General features: G+C 36.6%; 1 protein-coding gene across 1 annotated transcript; it reads right to left on the bottom strand.

The window, feature by feature from the left end:
• Positions 1-13,522: 13,522 nt before the first annotated feature.
• LOC104453241 (B3 domain-containing transcription factor VRN1) lies at positions 13,523-16,837 on the bottom strand. The gene is made up of 4 exons (XM_010067766.3): positions 16,523-16,837; positions 14,490-15,141; positions 14,205-14,404; positions 13,523-14,130 (listed from the first exon to the last, which is right to left on the bottom strand). The coding sequence occupies exons 1-4, from the start codon at positions 16,580-16,582 to the stop codon at positions 13,855-13,857; spliced, it is 1,188 nt and encodes a 395-aa protein (XP_010066068.2). The 5' UTR covers positions 16,583-16,837; the 3' UTR covers positions 13,523-13,854.
• Between the last annotated feature and the right edge of the window lie 802 nt (positions 16,838-17,639).

Here is a 17,639-nt window from a genome sequence, read left to right as displayed (position 1 = left end):
TCTCAATTCAGAAAAAAATTGGGTATGTGCTTGATGAAAAGATGCCAACCTCCTTTCCTGAGGGTGGGACCCAAGAGGAGCGTGTCACTTATGATAAGTGGCGTGATGATGACTTAAAAGTTAGGTCATATATGCTTGCTTCTATGAATAATGAATTACAGAAGAAGTATGAATCTATGGAAGATGCTAGGTCGATCATTTTGCATTTAAAGGAATACGTTGATGAGAATGGTCGAACCTCTAGATATGAGATATCTAAGGCATTGTACCGTATGAGGATGGCTGAAGGATCATCAGTTAATGATCATGCTTTGAAAATGATCTGGCACATTGAAGAATTGGCTAGGCTGAATCTCGTTATGGACAACGAGTTAGCTGTGGATTTGATCCTCCAATCTTTACCCGATTCATTCTCTGGTTTTGTCCAAAACTTCCACATGCATAAGATGGAGAAAACTCTTGCTGAGTTACACAGTATGTTGGTAGTTTATGAGAAGGAAATGCATAACACGAGGCCAAATGTAGTGGCTATGGCTAAGGCTTCTTCTTCAAAGGGTAAAACTGTTTTAAAGAAAAATAAATGGAAGAGGCCTGCCAAACCTGTTGTGCAACCAAAACCCATGATTGATAAAGGGAAATGTCATTATTGTGGTGTCAAAGGGCACTGGAGGAGGAACTATAGGAGGTACCTCGCGAGCTTGAAGGTCAAGCCCAAGAACCAACCTTATGAAGGTATGGTGTCTATGCTTATTGAAACCAATCTTATGGTTAATGTTGAATCCAGCTCATGGGTTCTAGATTATGCTGCAACTTCACATATTTGTATGTCTTTGCAGAATCTGGAAATAAGCAGGATGCTAGGGCGAAATGAGATTGTCCTGACGTTTGCCAATGGAGCAAAAGTTGCTGCATTAGCTATAGGGACTTTTCATTTATGTTTGCCTTCTGGACATGTAATGTTTTTAAAGAACTGTTTGCATTATAAGAATGCTGTTAGGAACATCATCTCTATACCTCGTTTGGATAAAGAGAATTATGAATTTTCTTTTGCTGATGATGTATGTTCTATTTATCATAATAGAATATGTGTTGGTTCTAGCTTATTAACCAACAATCTTTATACCATTACAATGTCTGGTAATACGATTACCAATATCAATAAGCAAAATAGAATTGATATAAATGCCATAACTAATAAACGCCCTAGAGACGGTCCAAATAAAAGTATGTTTGGCATCTCCGATTAGGGTCATATTGGAGAAGACAGAATTAACAAGTTGAGTCATGATGGATACATTGATCCTTCAAATTTTGAGTCATACTCGACTTGTGAGGCATGTCTTCTAGGAAAAATGACCAAAGCGCCTTTTGTGGGACAAAGTGCGCGAGCTACCGACATATTAGAATTAATACATACGATGTATGTGGACCAATTAATGAAACTGCTAGAGGTGGTTATAATTACTTCATTACCTTCACCGATGATCAGTCACGGTATGGTTATTTATACCTCATAAAGTATAAATCTGAATCCTTTGAAAAGTTCAAGGAATTCAAGGCTGAAGTTGAGAAACAAACAGGAAAATGTATTAAGGCTCTTCGATCGGATCGAGGAGGTGAATACCTTAGTACTGAATTCCTGGACTATCTTAAAGAGAATGGCATTTTATCACAATAGACACCTCCTAGAACTCCATAACATAATGGTGTATCTGAACGAAGAAATCGTACTTTATTAGATATGGTACGATCTATGATGAGTTACACCGATTTGCCAATATCCCTTTGGGGATATGCCCTTGAGACAACTGTATATATACTGAATAGAGTGTCGTCCAAATCTGTTCCAACTACGCCCTATGAGATATGGCATAGTAGGAAACCTAGTCTTAATCATATTAAGATTTGGGGTTGTCCAGCTTTTGTGAAAAAGCCGAAAATGGAAAAATTGGAGGCAAGATCTGAACAAGGTCGCTTCATTGGATATCCAAAGGAAACTCTTGGATATTATTTCTATTTTCATTCAGACCAAAGAATTTTTGGAATGCAAGCACGCTTCTTTTTTGGAGAATCGTTCATCCAAGAAAGTGGTGTTTGGGCGGAAAATAGTCTTACAAGAAGAAAATAATGAAGTGCCAAACAACCAAGTTCAGATACCAATCTCTGATTCAGTGGGAGCTTCTGATACACAACCTCTTAGGAGAAGTGCAAGAACGTCTCGCCCACCTGCTCGTTATAGACACTCAGTTGATCATATTGAACCATTATTCATTGTGAATGATAGTAATCGACCCGGTGATCCTAAAACCTATGAGGATGCGATGTTGGACATCGATTCTGGTAAATGGCTAGAAGCCATGAAATCCAAAATGGATTCAATGTATTCCAATGAGGTATGGACCTTGACTGACTTGCCTGATGGTATTGTACCAATTGGCTATAAATGGATCTTCAAGAGGAAGATGAATGTTGAAGGTCAAATTGAATTTACAAAGCACGGCTGGTGGCGAAAGGATATCGTCAAAAAGAAGGAATTGATTATGACGAAACTTTCTCACCGTGGCCATGCTAAAATCCATTCGGATTATGTTGGCTATAGCTGCACACCTTGATTATGAGATATTTCAAATGGACGGTTTTTCTAAATGGTTTTCTCGAAGAGGACATCTATATGGAACAGCCACAGGGTTTTGAATCCAATAGTGAAAAACAAAAGGTGTGTAAGCTTAAGAGATCCATTTATGGACTCAAACAAGCCTCCAAAAGTTGGAACATCCGTTTTGATGAGGTAGTCAAATCGTTTGGCTTCATCAAAAATCCGGATGAACCTTGTGTATATAAGAAGATCGTGGGAGTGCAATTGCATTTCTGGTTTTGTATGTCGATGATATACTTTTGATTGGAAATGATGTACCAATGATATCATCGATAAAACTATTCTTGTCACAGAAATTCTCCATGAAAGATTTAGGAGAGGCAACCTACATTTTAGGTATCAAGATCTATAGAGATAGATCAAGACGATTGATTGGCCTCTCACAATCTACGTACATAGACAAAGTGTTAACACGGTTTAACATGCAATGTTCCAAGAGAGGATTATTGCCTTTTAGGCAAGGGATCCGTCTTTCTAAGGAGATGTGTCCCAACACTCCGAAGAAAGAGAGCGGATGGCAAAGATACCATATGCATCCGCTATTGGAAGCATAATGTATGCTATGCTATGTACTAGACCTGATATTGCGCATGCTGTAAATATTACTAGCGATATCGCCTCCGATCCAGAGAAGAGCATCGGATGGCAGTCAAGAATATTCTTAAGTACTTGCGAAGGACTAAAGATTTATTCTTGATATATGGAGAAGGAGAATTTAAAGTTGTAGCTTATACTGATTCCGATTTTCAATCGGATCCTAATGATTATAAGTCTACGTCCGAGTTTGTCTTTATATTCAATGGTGGTGCTAGTTAGTTGGAAAAGTTCCAAAACAGTATAACCGCTGATTCCACCATTGAGGCAGAGTATGTAGTGCTCTCAAGCAAAGCAAAGGAAGCCGCTTGGATGAAGAAGTTTATTTATGAACTTGGAGTCGTTCCTTCAATTGAGCAACCGATTACATTGTTTTGTGACAACAATGGGGCTATAGCTCAAGCTAAGGAACCAAGGTCTCACCAGAAGTCCAAGCACATCGAGAGACGCTTCCATCTCATCAGAGAAATTGTTGGGAGAGGTGATATCGCCTTGCAGAAAATTGCCTCAGCAGAAAACGTGGCAGATCCCTTCACTAAGGCCTTACCTTAGTCTTCTTTTGAAAGACATATTGACAAAATGGGTTTGAGGTACCAGACAGGTTGGCTTTAGTGCAACTGGGAGATTGTTGGATGTATGCCCTAAAGCTACTATGTAATGGTTACATATTAGGGATTTCAGTTGTACTTTCATTATTATTATTTAATTAATGGCAATGATGTATTCATTCATCTGTCCAATTATTTTATATTGATGAATGATTCCATGAGATCAGTTGCAACTAGACCTATTCTTGAGATGTCGAGAATATATGTGACGGGTTCATAGTTAGACTGAATCTTTAAATCGTTCCCGGACGATGGATTATTGAGTGGACATTAATAATCCTGTTGAGACCGGTGTGTTCTTAACTTCGCCATTAAGTATTGGATACTTAAGGGAATGATGAGTCACATGTCATTGGATATTATAATGCCTGAGTTAGAACACAGGTGTTTGTATTAGACAAATTCACTGAACGTGACGCATATGGAACGATTAGCGACATGGAAGCTTTTAGCGTGGTCAATGTCTAATTGTTCATGCTTTGGTCTTGTGTAAATAATTCTTAGACCTGAGGCACATTGTTAACTTGTGTATCGAACAACTATGGTTCACGGGTGCACATAATGCCGGGTCGTCGATCCGTCTTTATACCTAATGGTCATAGTTTGTTCATATACGAAGTTACACATGTGCGCAATATGGAATCTGTCTCCTTGTTATATGCAAGGTATGATAATGATATCCTATGCGATCTAATTATGACACTGCATTGAAATCCTCGGCCGGGTTGTAACCGAGAATAAATTATTTATGTCTCGAATAAAATGCATGTCAATTAGATTTGTGCATATGATCGAATTAATGACTTGACAAATATTCCATGGTCTTTGTTTGATCGGGACATAGTAAGACAGAGGATTGAATTACACCGTAGCCAAAGCCGACAGGTTCATTATGTTCTTAAAGTATTCACACCATCTGGGTAGCCATGACATATTGCTAGATGTCAATCGTGGCTTGTAGGACCCAAAAGATTAATCGACAATTAATTCTTTTGGAAGTACTAATGTGTTAGTACAAGTCTTACTACCAGCTTAGTGATGAACCTAGGGATGTCACACACCATAAACAATTAGGGTGACGTGGAACAAGAGAGAAATATTATTGCAAATGTGTTTGCAATTACTGCAATCGAATTGAGTCGATTTGAAATTAAATTAAACGAGATTTAATTTAATTTGTATTATAGTCACGAGCCTACTTGCATATGATGCACACTCATGCCCAAAGTGGATATATGTTAACATACCCCAATTGTGTACTTTCATTATTATTATTTAATTAATGGCAATGAATTGACTAAATGGTTTTGAGGGACCAAACAAGTTGGCTTTAGTGCAAGTGGGAGATTGTTAGATATATACCCTAAATTAATTAATTGATTAATTAATGTGGAAATGGTCAACAATTTTTGCTGACCACTTCACACGAATACGTGCACATGCACGAACGAATTCGTGCATGATGGTTGCTGACCATCATACACGAATTTTGTCTGTGCATGGATGGTCAGCAACCGCTGACCATCGTGCATGAAATCGTGCATAAACGGTCAGCGGTTGCTGACCGTTCCATTCATGCTCGATCGTGCATGAGAATGAGGATCAGCAACGGTTGCTGATCCCACGATCGGCAACCGTTGCTGATTCGTGTATAAATATTAAAAAGAAAGGCTGCAAAAGGTTGCAACGTAGAGAGATTTTCTGTGGGCGTGCGTTTGTGTTTTTAGAGAAAAGATGCTTTGCTAAAATAGAGAGCAAAAGTGTGTGCGTGTTCTTGTGTCTTTGAGACGCAAGAAAGAAGAGCATTATCTCGTTCGGGCCATGACTATCATACATCAAGAATACGACGGATTATTTCCACGCGATTGCTAGCACGATCGAAGTGGTGAATATTCAAAAGTTCTCTCTTCGTTCGACGTTCGTTGTTGGTGTGTCCGAACTAGAGGTCTGACGCTTGTGGGACTTGAACTGTAGAACATTCGAACCGACTCGTTTCAAAGCGCGCTTCGAGAGGTATTTCGTTTAACTCCATTTTATGTTTAGATTTTTTATTAAAACGCACGAACAACGCCTTAGGAGAATCATGTGTAAAATATATTTTTGTTTCCGCTACGTTCATTTCGTTAATTTTTCTTATACATGATTAATGAAACCCCAACACTAAGGACCTAAATAAATTACAGCAATTGATTGTGGTTTTGTAATAAATAGAAAAAAAGTATCAAAAAGTGTTCAATATGCTACATTTGTATCAATTCAATCATAAACATTTCAATTATATTAATTAAGTTTTAAACATTTTAACAATTTATCAATATAATCCATCCAATCAATTTTGACCGGAAATCGATGATATAGACACTAGCCAACGTGGTATAATTGGCAATGCCATGAACAAATTTTACACAAAAAAAAAAATCTGAACTTTAATTTTTTCTTTTCTTTTCTCTCTATTTTTTTTTCCACAATTCTAGGCTGATGAGGGCTAGAGATTCTTGCCTGGTCTAGGCGAGGGCATCATAGCCCTCACAACACCCTCATTGGCCATAAGTGAGAACGTCAAACCCTCGTCTAGATTTAAGTAAGGATCAACACTTTCACCTATTGGCTAGCAAGGGCCGCAAGGCCCTTGTGTTCGCTAGCGAGGCCCAACACCCTCACTTATTGGCTGGTGAGGGCCACAATACCCTCACCTATTGGCTGGGCGAGGGCATCGCCACCTTGTTAGCCACGGGTGAGGACCTCCACGCCCTTGCCAACCAAGAGGCAAGAATCATGGCCCTCTCCTAGATCTAGATGAGAGCCCAATGCCCTTGCCTATGGATGATGAGGGTTAGACAACAACCTTGTTAGGCCATAGTTGGGAAAAAAGGAAAGAAAATGACATAAAAAAGTAATACAAATTTGAAAAATATAATAAAAAATTGTCCATTTCAATGTCAACCGTGGCACATGAGAAAACTAGCATTTACATCAATGACTTCCAACTAAAATTGAATGGATAAACTACATTAGCAAATCGTCAAAAAATTTAAGATTCTATTAATAGAATTGAAAAGTTTAAGAGTGAATTGACACAAATGCAATAAATTTATCTTTTTTGCTATCCTGCAATAAATCCAACCTATGTAGACCCCAATCCAAACAAGAATTCACCAGAAGAGCGGCATTTTTCTTTAATAAATCTGAAGAAAACAATTAGGAGTCAGGTATCATCACCTCTCATTCACGTATGTTAGTTAGTCTACTAATTTTCATGTTTGGGTCACTTATCGGTTTCAGCTGACGTCCTATTTAATCCATCACATTATCACGGCATCTTATTAGTTTAGGATTTATTATAAGGAATATAGTTATTCGCATTTCAAATATACAAGAGAACATAAATATTGTTAGAAAGACAATCTAAAAGTTGATACATGGAGAGAGACCATTTGTATATAAAAAACATGTAAACTTCGATGATATACTTAACTAATACAATATTTAACTTCATCTTACAAATATTTGCAGAACAAAAATTGATAGCAACAAGGTAACTTTACTATTATTGATTGTGACCATCCACTATGCATTAACATCAATATCATCTATGATGGTATCTTTATTAATCCTCCAAGTAACTAATTTCAGACCTACCAAACAAGTGAGTTGACTTGGATTTGGGTTGGGTTGAAAATGATCTAAACCAAATTGATCAATTTTCATACAATACAAATTAAATAATCCAAACTTGACTCAACTTATACCCGATCCGACTCATATTGTTGAAACATTTCCATATTTAACTCAATTTAGAAAAATTCATACACAAAATGAGGTGAGAAACCCACCAGTGGGCATTTGAGTTGGTTGGGCTTTAGGCAGTTTACCGTAGAAGTCCTAGGGTTGAAACTCTGCAGCTGCTAACACATCTTAAGTGATGGGGTCATGGTGGTGGGGTCTTGTGCTATTTTCCCCCAAGTATTAACGCTTGGTCCATGGTGCATTGCGCATTCTACGGGCAGTGGGCTACCTGACGTAAGCCTAGCAGGCTCGGCGGATCCTGGGCATTAAAAAAAAAAAAATTTGAGGTGAGAATGCAAATTGAGCAAGTATGAAAATACTATAGAAGTGGGTTGAGTCTAAATAAGTTATAAACTCATTTATCACCCATATTATTTTGGTCTTACTATCATAAACCCATTTATGACCTCTTCACTAAATATGACAACACATTCTATTAAATATGGGTTAAGAAACATATATATGACCAATGTAGACTAGTTTAGTAACCATATACCGCAAAGAGGGATTACTCTGTCCACTATGGCATATGATGCAAATATCTTGATGTGGTATAACCTCATAACAATATGACTATTACCCTAAAAAAAATTGTAGTTTTGAATTTAACCAGGCAAAGGTGGCTTAATTTGGATACTATTGATAAATTGTAGTACAAAGTAGTTAAACATTAAAGTTCCATTTATTTTGTAGAAAATAAATGATTTAAAAATATTTTTCTAAAAATAATTGTTTATATCGTTTGAAATAATTAATCAATAAAGAAATGTTTACATCATCAATAATAATTTATATTTAAATAATTTTGTAAATGATAAAAGATCATTTATTCATTTTTGTAAATAATATCATTTAAAAAAATATTTTCCACAATGCTTCTATTGCAAGCCTCAGGCCACGATTTGACGTGCCCTGGCTATAAAAGGAGTCTTTCTTAATCATTGCTGGATATATTTTGCCACTCAAAGAATTAGAAAAATCGTACTTTTTTTGTCTGTTTTTTAAGATCATTTTAAAATGTCCTTTTGACTTGTGAATTTAGTAATAACAGAATTTGACTTTAATTTAACGTGGCAATTCGAATTTCGATAGGACATATGTTGGATTAAAGTTTACCTATATTTGGAAAAACTCGAAATGTTTTTCTCACCTTTTTTTTTTTTTAATTTTTTGAGAGATTTGCTCTCTCTCTCTCTCTCTCTCTCTCTCTCTCTCTCTCTATTCTTTGTTTGGATTTGGAACCCCACTTTCTGATTGCCTTACAGAGATGAACTTTCCCTCTTAGGAAACCAAGACAATTGTACACGGAACAGAGCTTTGATTTGACAGGCCAACAACAGCGTTGCAGGTGGGCATGGACTTGATGCAGGAGAAACTATTAATTGAATTTTCTTTTGTGAAATATTAAGTTTGAGTTATTGAATATTGAATTGAATCGGACTTAATGGTCCAAATTCATATTAATTTATGTATCAACTTCATTTAATAATTTCTCTGTGTATGACTCCAGAAAAGGATGGTAAATGCCATGGCTTACCAAATGAGGAAATGCTCTGTTTTTCTGATATTCTAGTTCAAGTTGAAACCCTCTCCTCTAACAAAGAGTTTTCTTTCTAATTCATAAAGCTTTGCCACGTATCATGGGCCAAAATGTGAATTCTCGCGTACCAAGAAAGGCCTACTAAGACACATAATCTTAGCTGCAATCAAATCGATATTAATTTATTGGATCTTATGAAAGACTCGCCTGTCTCGAGATTTAGTACATTGGTTCATGTAATTTATTAATTTTGGCTCTTTATCTTCTTCTGCATGTATTTTAATTCTATCGGAAATGTATTATGACATCTTTCTTTGCATCTGAAATGATTCTAGAGCTCGCACGGTGCATGGTATTAATGTGAGAAAGCAAAAGGCACGTGCAAATGTGTATTGATGCCGTTCTCTTCCGAACACACTTGTCTTAGAACCTTACCCAGATAAGTATTTGTTTAGTTTAAAAAGTTTGCACGTTTTAGGACGAACTGAACTCGCAAGATATATTTATGGGTGAGAATATAAATATATAGAATTTACCGGAGATATTGAAGCTTTCATCAATTGAATCCAAATCATATAAAAAAAACAATGAAATACAATGAATTTTGACTTTAATTTATTTCCTGTATACCAAACTCTATCGAACTACATGTGCCAACAAAATTCAACAATAAAAAAAAAAATACCACAGTAAATTATTCGGAGCATGCTAAGATAACTAAAGAAAATAGAAAAAGAATAGCAAAAAATATAGAGAATCCCATATTTGTTTGTATAATTAGAGAACCCCTACGCGGGCCAGAGGATCTTCATCCTTACAGTTTCTCTACATCTATAATTAGCGTAAGCAAACTTTAAAAAATCACAAATGGACGTTACGCGCGTTTGTTCTAGTTAGTCTCATAAGAAAATCTGATTGACTAAACTTTAATCTCATCTTCAAATATTAGTATCAAACTTAGAAAGTCCCAAAATAAAAACTTAGAAAGTCCCGACTAAAAAAAAAAACTTAGAAAGTTCATTATATACTAAGAACTATTTGACTTGTTCCAAATATTATAAAGGAAAAATACCAACTTTTAGTCTCTCCAATATTTTTAAATTTTATTTTATAGGAAAATGCACCACAAGTTCTAAACCTTAGATATGAAAAGATCAAGTTTTTAACTTTTTAACTAATTTGGTTAAGTCCTAAAAATTTACCAAAAGTGCAATTAAATTCTAAATTCCCTCTAATTCTACGATTCACTTTATTTGTCATAAAATTGTAGCTGTAGTTTATGCTTTGCTCATGCTTTTTCTACCCTTTCTTTGGCTTTTGACATTCTGTACCCCTTGAATTTATAAAATTATCCTTATCGATCTCATTTTTGATTTAAGATTATTTCTTATATTTTATCATTTTTCCTTGGTTTCAAATTTATAAAAGATAAATCTACCATATCCAACTCAAACAATGAAGATTAAGGTCAAAGTGGGGCTATCCCTTGATTTAAGATTATTTTTTTACTTTTTTTTTCTTCTTTTTGTTTTTCTTTTTTTCTCCCATTTGCATGAAATCGGTGTCCTCTTTTCCCTAAAAACTATTTGGCAAATAACTAACAATTTATTGTTTTAATGAGTTGTATAATTCCTGTTTTGTTTTTTTACTAGGAAACCATTTTTCTAAAAATAACCAAAGTACAAGTAAAAGAGAAAAAAATCACCTACTAGTTTTAATAAATTCATCTGATTTATTATAATGTTAATATGTGTGATTACATTATACTCCGTGTATTATAATTAATCGGCTTTCATTTTATTCAGTAAATCTAATATTCCAAATTTTATCTATTTTTCATGTCTTCACTGCACGATTTTTAAATAGATATTTTGAAAAAAATTGAACAATGGCAAAATAACTTCATTGAAAATTCTAAACATCCATTATTATCATGCAAATTCAAAAGAAAATGCTCCTTAAAACATTATATTGAATATTATCTTTGCCTTGATTAAATAGAAATTAGTTGTTGACAAGAAAATTACGATAATTGTAATTGCATTATAAGACAATCTATTCAAACCATTGGCAAATAAATATTTGTTTGTCAATTCTATATGTGCATTAGAATTTCCAAGGAAAGAAAATAAAAGAAAAATATAAGAAATATTCTTAAATCTGGACTTACAAGGACATTGTGGCTAATTTAAGGTGATAAGGGGTGTCAAAAGTCAAACAAAGAATGGTAAAAGCTCAAGCCTTTAAGCGTTTATCCTTTTTACTTAATTGCTAATTTAAATGTTAAAACTAACATACTTATTTATTTTTGGGTTGATGAGAGTAAAATATGAAGAGAGTATGATGTGTAACTTATCTTTTATACCAAGACTAATAAAAATCCTTTAAATTAACCGAAGCTTTGACATGTTTTCACGGAACTGAAGAACTTCTGAGTGGTTTTTTTTAGGGCTCATTAATTTAAAGGTTAAAAATGGTCGAAGTGTTGGATTATATAGACCTTTTCTTACCTAACGTCACTTCTCTACCCACTTTCAATGCTGTGAATACTAAATATATTTCAAATAAAGATTAGCTTGCGAAAGAAAATATAGAGCAATGAAAGAAGTCTGCCTTTTTTTTCACTCTTTATGGTTTTTTTCTAATTTTTTTTTTCACTATAAATTTCTCTTTCCATTATATTTCTATGATTTACCGTAAGTCCTTTTGCAAAGCGGTGTCCTAACAATCGTGAGCCATTGATCAAAAGCATCATTTTAGATGCTATGATCTTGCTACTAATGTTAACGAGTAGACTACCTGTTGTTTACACATGCTTGATATAATTTATCATAGACTATAGCATCATTCATCCATATCTTATTCTTGAATGGCTATCTCCAATACATCATACACTCTTAAATATTCAAATTAGATGAGAACTCTATTGCCATAAAAAAATGAGGTTTTATAGTTGATAATTTAAAAAAATAATAATAGTAACCTACTTGTCTTAGAATACAGAAAAAAGTGTCTTTCATGACAGCGGGGCAATTGACTAGAGTGAGATATAAGATTAGTGCAGAATGGCTGCAACCAAGCCTTGCATGCTCCTAAAGCATATGAATCCACTCTATCTCAATTATTTAATGATGTAAATCTCCTATGGAGTCAATATGATCTTCTAAAAGGCTAGAATTGAATTGGCTTACATATAAGAATTATTTTGACGGACGCTGTAAAGCAGAGCACGACTTGATATAAGTTTGACATGAAATACTTAAAAGAGTGAAGATGACCTCCGGAACCAAATGACCATGCATTTCTTCTCCAATGATAAATCCACCACCATTTTCAGGCAATCCCAAAGTTCTGACTTTACAAATGTACTTATCTAGTTACGGATCCACATGCACTATATAGATCACAACGTTGATCAAACGAGGCCATCGTGAGCCACTCATTTGGCAACCCACACGATGGACAAACTGTGATAACACATGATCCATGGATCCTTCGAGCATTATAGTAATTCTCTCGATTCCTACCACCAAAATTTAAAACAAACATGGTAACATGGAAACAACCGAGAACGACAATCATAGACGGACATATTGAGAAGAAGACATCCTATCATCTCGAGGGACGACAAAGATAACTGAAATTATGCCAATCATCAAACCATGACACTCAACTCAATTCGTTCTCCCAAGCACGCCAATGTCCGTATGCAAAAATCTTGTTCAGATGTCTGAATCCACTCTTCTTTATCTTCACATGGTCATACTTTCAGGACCAAAACCCATTCATAGGAGGTCAACCAGTACCACAAGGAACATGAAAACAAAACCAGCTACAGCACAAAACCAAAACTCTCATCTCATGTTACCATAAAACTAAATTTTGAGACTCAGTTGTGACCCTAATCAGCTCATATGTACCGGTAATGATCATGAATATAATCTAAATTTGCTCATAAAAACATATGCATTTGAGACCTGGAACGAAATCCAAGCATTTTCACACTAGAAAAACCATGAATAACCTTCATCACAAGAAACATAAATGCAAAGAGTGTTGATGCCAAGAAAAAGAGCAAAAGGCAGAGAGAGCCAGTGTTGGCTGAGCTGAAAATCTCAGACACCATCTCATGTCCTAACATCACAGCTTCTACATAGGAAGAGATCAGCGGGGCCAGGATTCAGTGGGGGCAGAAACTAAAGGGCTTCACATGATATTGTCCTACACTATACTATCCTTCAACTTTGCAACTTAAAGCAGACACAAACATCAACTTCAAGCTGGCCAAACGAAAAAAAGTAACGGTACTTCGAGTTCGAGCTGGCCAAATACAGAATAATGAACAAGGACAGCAGTTCAGCCCACTTCATTACCAACTTAAATTAACAGAATATTTACAGCCCTAGCCATGACACAATGATTACCAAAGAAAGAGGGAAATTACCAAAACACGGGGAGAGAGAATGTGACATTAAATCTAACAAAAGGTTCCACTAAGTTGTACCAAAGAGCATATGGACACGAAATTGCAACCCCACCTCCACACAAGGGAAAATAAGAAAAACCATATCAGAAACTAAACACCGACTGAGACAAAACAGTTAACTGATAGAAGCTACCATCTGGAAAGTACAACATTTTGACTCTAGTTAGATTAGAACCCCCGGATGTTACCGTCCATGATGGCTCAACAGACCACCTTCTTCTACGACACGGAAGACAGTGACCTGTAACACCACCTCTCTAGCCCTCATCAGCTCGAAAACACAAACATCGCCTTCTTCCAAATTGTTCTCCAAAGAAAAGTCGTACCACCCCTGGCTTAGTTTGGCTCTACCACCTCTATAAAGGCATCGAACAGGCCACTGTTTGCCATCAGTACTCTGTAGCTTAATAAATCCTGAGACCCCATTGAGATGCTTTTCAGCAAAGCAGGATGGCAGATACTGCAAAGGCGAAAGGAATCCTCATTAAGCAGTGCACACAGAGATTAGAAATGCATTAAAAGATTTACAACTACCATGATACAACCGCGATATAGGTAGGATGGACGCAAGACTACTCTGCAGAAAGGATTAGGAGGCTCAAACATTTTAGCTGCATTAATGGCCTTTTCCCTCTCTTCAGCCGTTACAAGTCGCTTCCTTGTAGAAGCACTGGCATAAAACCGAAACCGCATTTCACCATCCTCTTCTTGTAGAGCAGATGGCATTGGCTCATCTAAAATTGGAAGCCATGAATGAGAAAACCATCTTCGCAATCAAAGGCCATTAGTAATTAAGAAACTTGAGTTTAGAGAGCTTACTAGGATCATTCTTATGCTTTTTCTTAGAGCTTTTCTTGATTTTCCGTGTAGATTGATCTGCGCTCTGCACTTTCACTTCATCTTCACTTTTGAACTTGATCCCACCTGCTTGAATGACAATATCTTCAATAGGTCGCATGCCTGCATGTGAGTTGGCACCACCTTTTTGCTGATGCACGGTCCCGTTAAACAAATTCTGCAAGTGCATAGAGTTATAACCCCTGCTTAAAGTCAGTTGATCCACACTACTATTGACAGCCTTCCTTTTCAAAGAATCACCAGAAGGGTAATATGTTGAGGAACTTGATATGTCGACAGCATCATCATCTTCCATATCTTTGAAAACATGGTACTGCCTGCTGTGATGAGGCATTTCAGAAGGAACGCGGCCATTCGAATGATAATTAATCTCGGACGTTGTTAAATTGTAAATAAACACTTGAAAGGTTGTGCCGCCCTCATATCTGAAGACCAAAAAGTACCCAATACCAATGGAGTAGTGTTGCACAAACTCTTGCCAACCTTCATGAAACCATAACTTGCTTTCGCTTTTTCTGATTCCCACGTGCCACACATGACCATCAGGAACATTCAAAGTTGCAACAGAAGAAAGCTCATCCCTGAATTTCTTGACAAAATTTTCTGGGATTCTCTGCAAGCAAGCAAATTGCTTTCAGTTGATGCAAAGAAAAAGCTCAAAAGAAAATGCCTTCTGGACAGACAATTCCACAGTATCACAATGTCCACATAAATTATAAAAATGATTTCAGAAAAAGAAATAAGAAAGATAAATTAGCCAGCAGCTTTTTGATTGTATCCTAACAAATTCTCAAATTACTTCTAATCAATTGTTTTTAATAGTCCAATATAGCACAATGAATTTCAGAAAATCAGAACAGTACAAAATGGCAGTGTGAATAGTTCATTCAACAAATACTGACATGGAGGATCAGTACAAGTTTGCCCCCAAATCAAGAGCTTGCTCCCATGCCAAGATCAAGCCTAAATTAAGAGTCACACACTTGCACTTTGTCCTTCACATTATGATACCAACATTATGCATCTTATCCTCCTAACATCTTTTATCAATAATTAGAAAGTCACGTTGCCAAACCTTTAAAAGAAAATGACAATGTTCCATGGAGACCTAACACAAGCAATATTGCAAACTTACTATGTGCATGGGTGAGCCCATGCGCACACATCTGCATGCATGTCAAGCTAATGGACTTTGCCATCAAGAATACAGAGGCATCTAGCCTGTTCAGGTGAAGCTACAAAGACACACAGATACCAGTTTCCCACAGATTTCAATACAAAAAAGTCAAAGCAAATACTGCATGGCGAATTAAAACTTGAGCTTAAAGCCTTCCATCCAGCAGATACCATTGCAACCACTCATACAAAGCAATTTGTCCTCCTCGCCCTTAGTTCCGACTGAAACATCGTACTTAAATTGAAAAACAAAAAATTCGCCTTCCTCCACATCTTATGACTGTTTAGTAAGCACAGAGGGAAGTCTTACTCTTTCTCACTTCATGAAACCCTTTTATCGAATTGGCCAAAATTTTCTCCTGACGACAAAACAAGCGGGTAACACATTAAGACATAACACAAATTCACCAATTTGAATTCTCTATGAGCCAGATGACCAGAAAATGCCTCTGGAAAATCGAGCTCTAATACCATTCGACCACCCTAAATCAAGTATATCTGTTGCCTCCAAATTGCAGAGCAATCATCACAGACGTCAATCTTTTTTTCCCTTCCACCAAGATATATGGCCAAAACTATTTTCTGGGTCTCAATTGTAATAACCCATGAATCAAATCTAGGTCATCGCCGCTCCGAATTTACAAAAAATCACCATCTACCCAAAAAAAAAAAAAAAAACACAAACCCAACAAAAAACAGCACTTGAAAAGGCAAGGCCAACAATCACAGACGGGAACGCAATCGAATTGAGGGAATCGCCGCAAGGGAAGTCAAAACGAACGCCCACGAGGAGCGAGGCCAGGACAGCGAATCCTCACCAGTCGCTTGTCTTGGATGGTGGAGGAAAGCACCAGCTTGTAGAAATAAGGGCGTGGCATTTCTTGGGCTTCTCGAGGAGACCCAGCAGAAATTTCTGCAATCCAAGCCGGTTCCGCGCTTCCCACGCCCCCAAGAACGATTCTTTCGAACACCCACTTCGTCCTTTTCCCTTTTTTTGGCCTGGTTTTCTTGCTTCTCCAGATCTACTACTCCTCCCCCTTCACTGCTTTTCCAGTCAAATAGTGTTGTTGTTAGTGTGTTTTTACACTTAAACAAATGGCCAACTTGACCCTAAAAAAAAAAAAAAAAAAAAAAAAAAAAAAAAACCCAGAAGAGAGAGAGGAAGAGAGAGAGAGCTGAGTTGATGCTCTCGGATCGTCGAGTCAAATCCAGGTCGCTCCGCTCTCGCTGCCGAGTCTGTGTTAACTCGGGACAGGACACCTCTTCGTGGTTCGCACGTGCGAGGATCATGGGGGAATCGAGCGCTCGAGCCCAAGGGACAAGCTAACCGAGGCAATAGACATGACGAGCGTAATTACCATGCAACCCCCGCCTGCTCCGCTTGAATTACAAATTTACCGACAGCTCAGTGGAACGATGATCTTGAGTCCGGGTTAATGATCTTGGACGCCGCTGTCTCGTTTGAAGAATTGCGGTCTCTTGACAAGCGAAGGAGACGCGATTTAACCATTAGATTTTGCTATAATGACCACTCTTTTTTATACGTGAAGCGAGAGATAAGGTGTTCGAATCTTCACATTCTCAAAAGTTGAGATAAGGACAATTTAATTTCAAATACGGATTTTGATTCTCATTCTCTTTAAAGAGACTAGAAAAAAAGTCTAAAAACAAGAGTTAGAGTAGAAATAAAGTATGACCGATAAAAAAAAAAAAAAAAAAAAAAGAGGTAATTTCAAACTTGACAACCTCGAACCTTGGAAATCTCTTAAGCTCTTGAATACCGAAAACAAAATCTTTTGTAACTTCTATCACTTCATCCCCATAGGGGTGATACAAGAATCACCTAATGTAAGTAAGAAAGATCTTAAGTAACCTATCTTTTTCTTTTCTTTCTCACAAATCTGGAATTTATGGATGATACAAGAATCACCTAAT

The sequence above is a fragment of the Eucalyptus grandis genome, chromosome 7 (assembly GCF_016545825.1).
Source record: "Eucalyptus grandis isolate ANBG69807.140 chromosome 7, ASM1654582v1, whole genome shotgun sequence".
NCBI lineage: Eukaryota > Viridiplantae > Streptophyta > Magnoliopsida > Myrtales > Myrtaceae > Eucalyptus > Eucalyptus grandis.
This window is presented reverse-complemented; position numbering and strand designations above follow the sequence as displayed.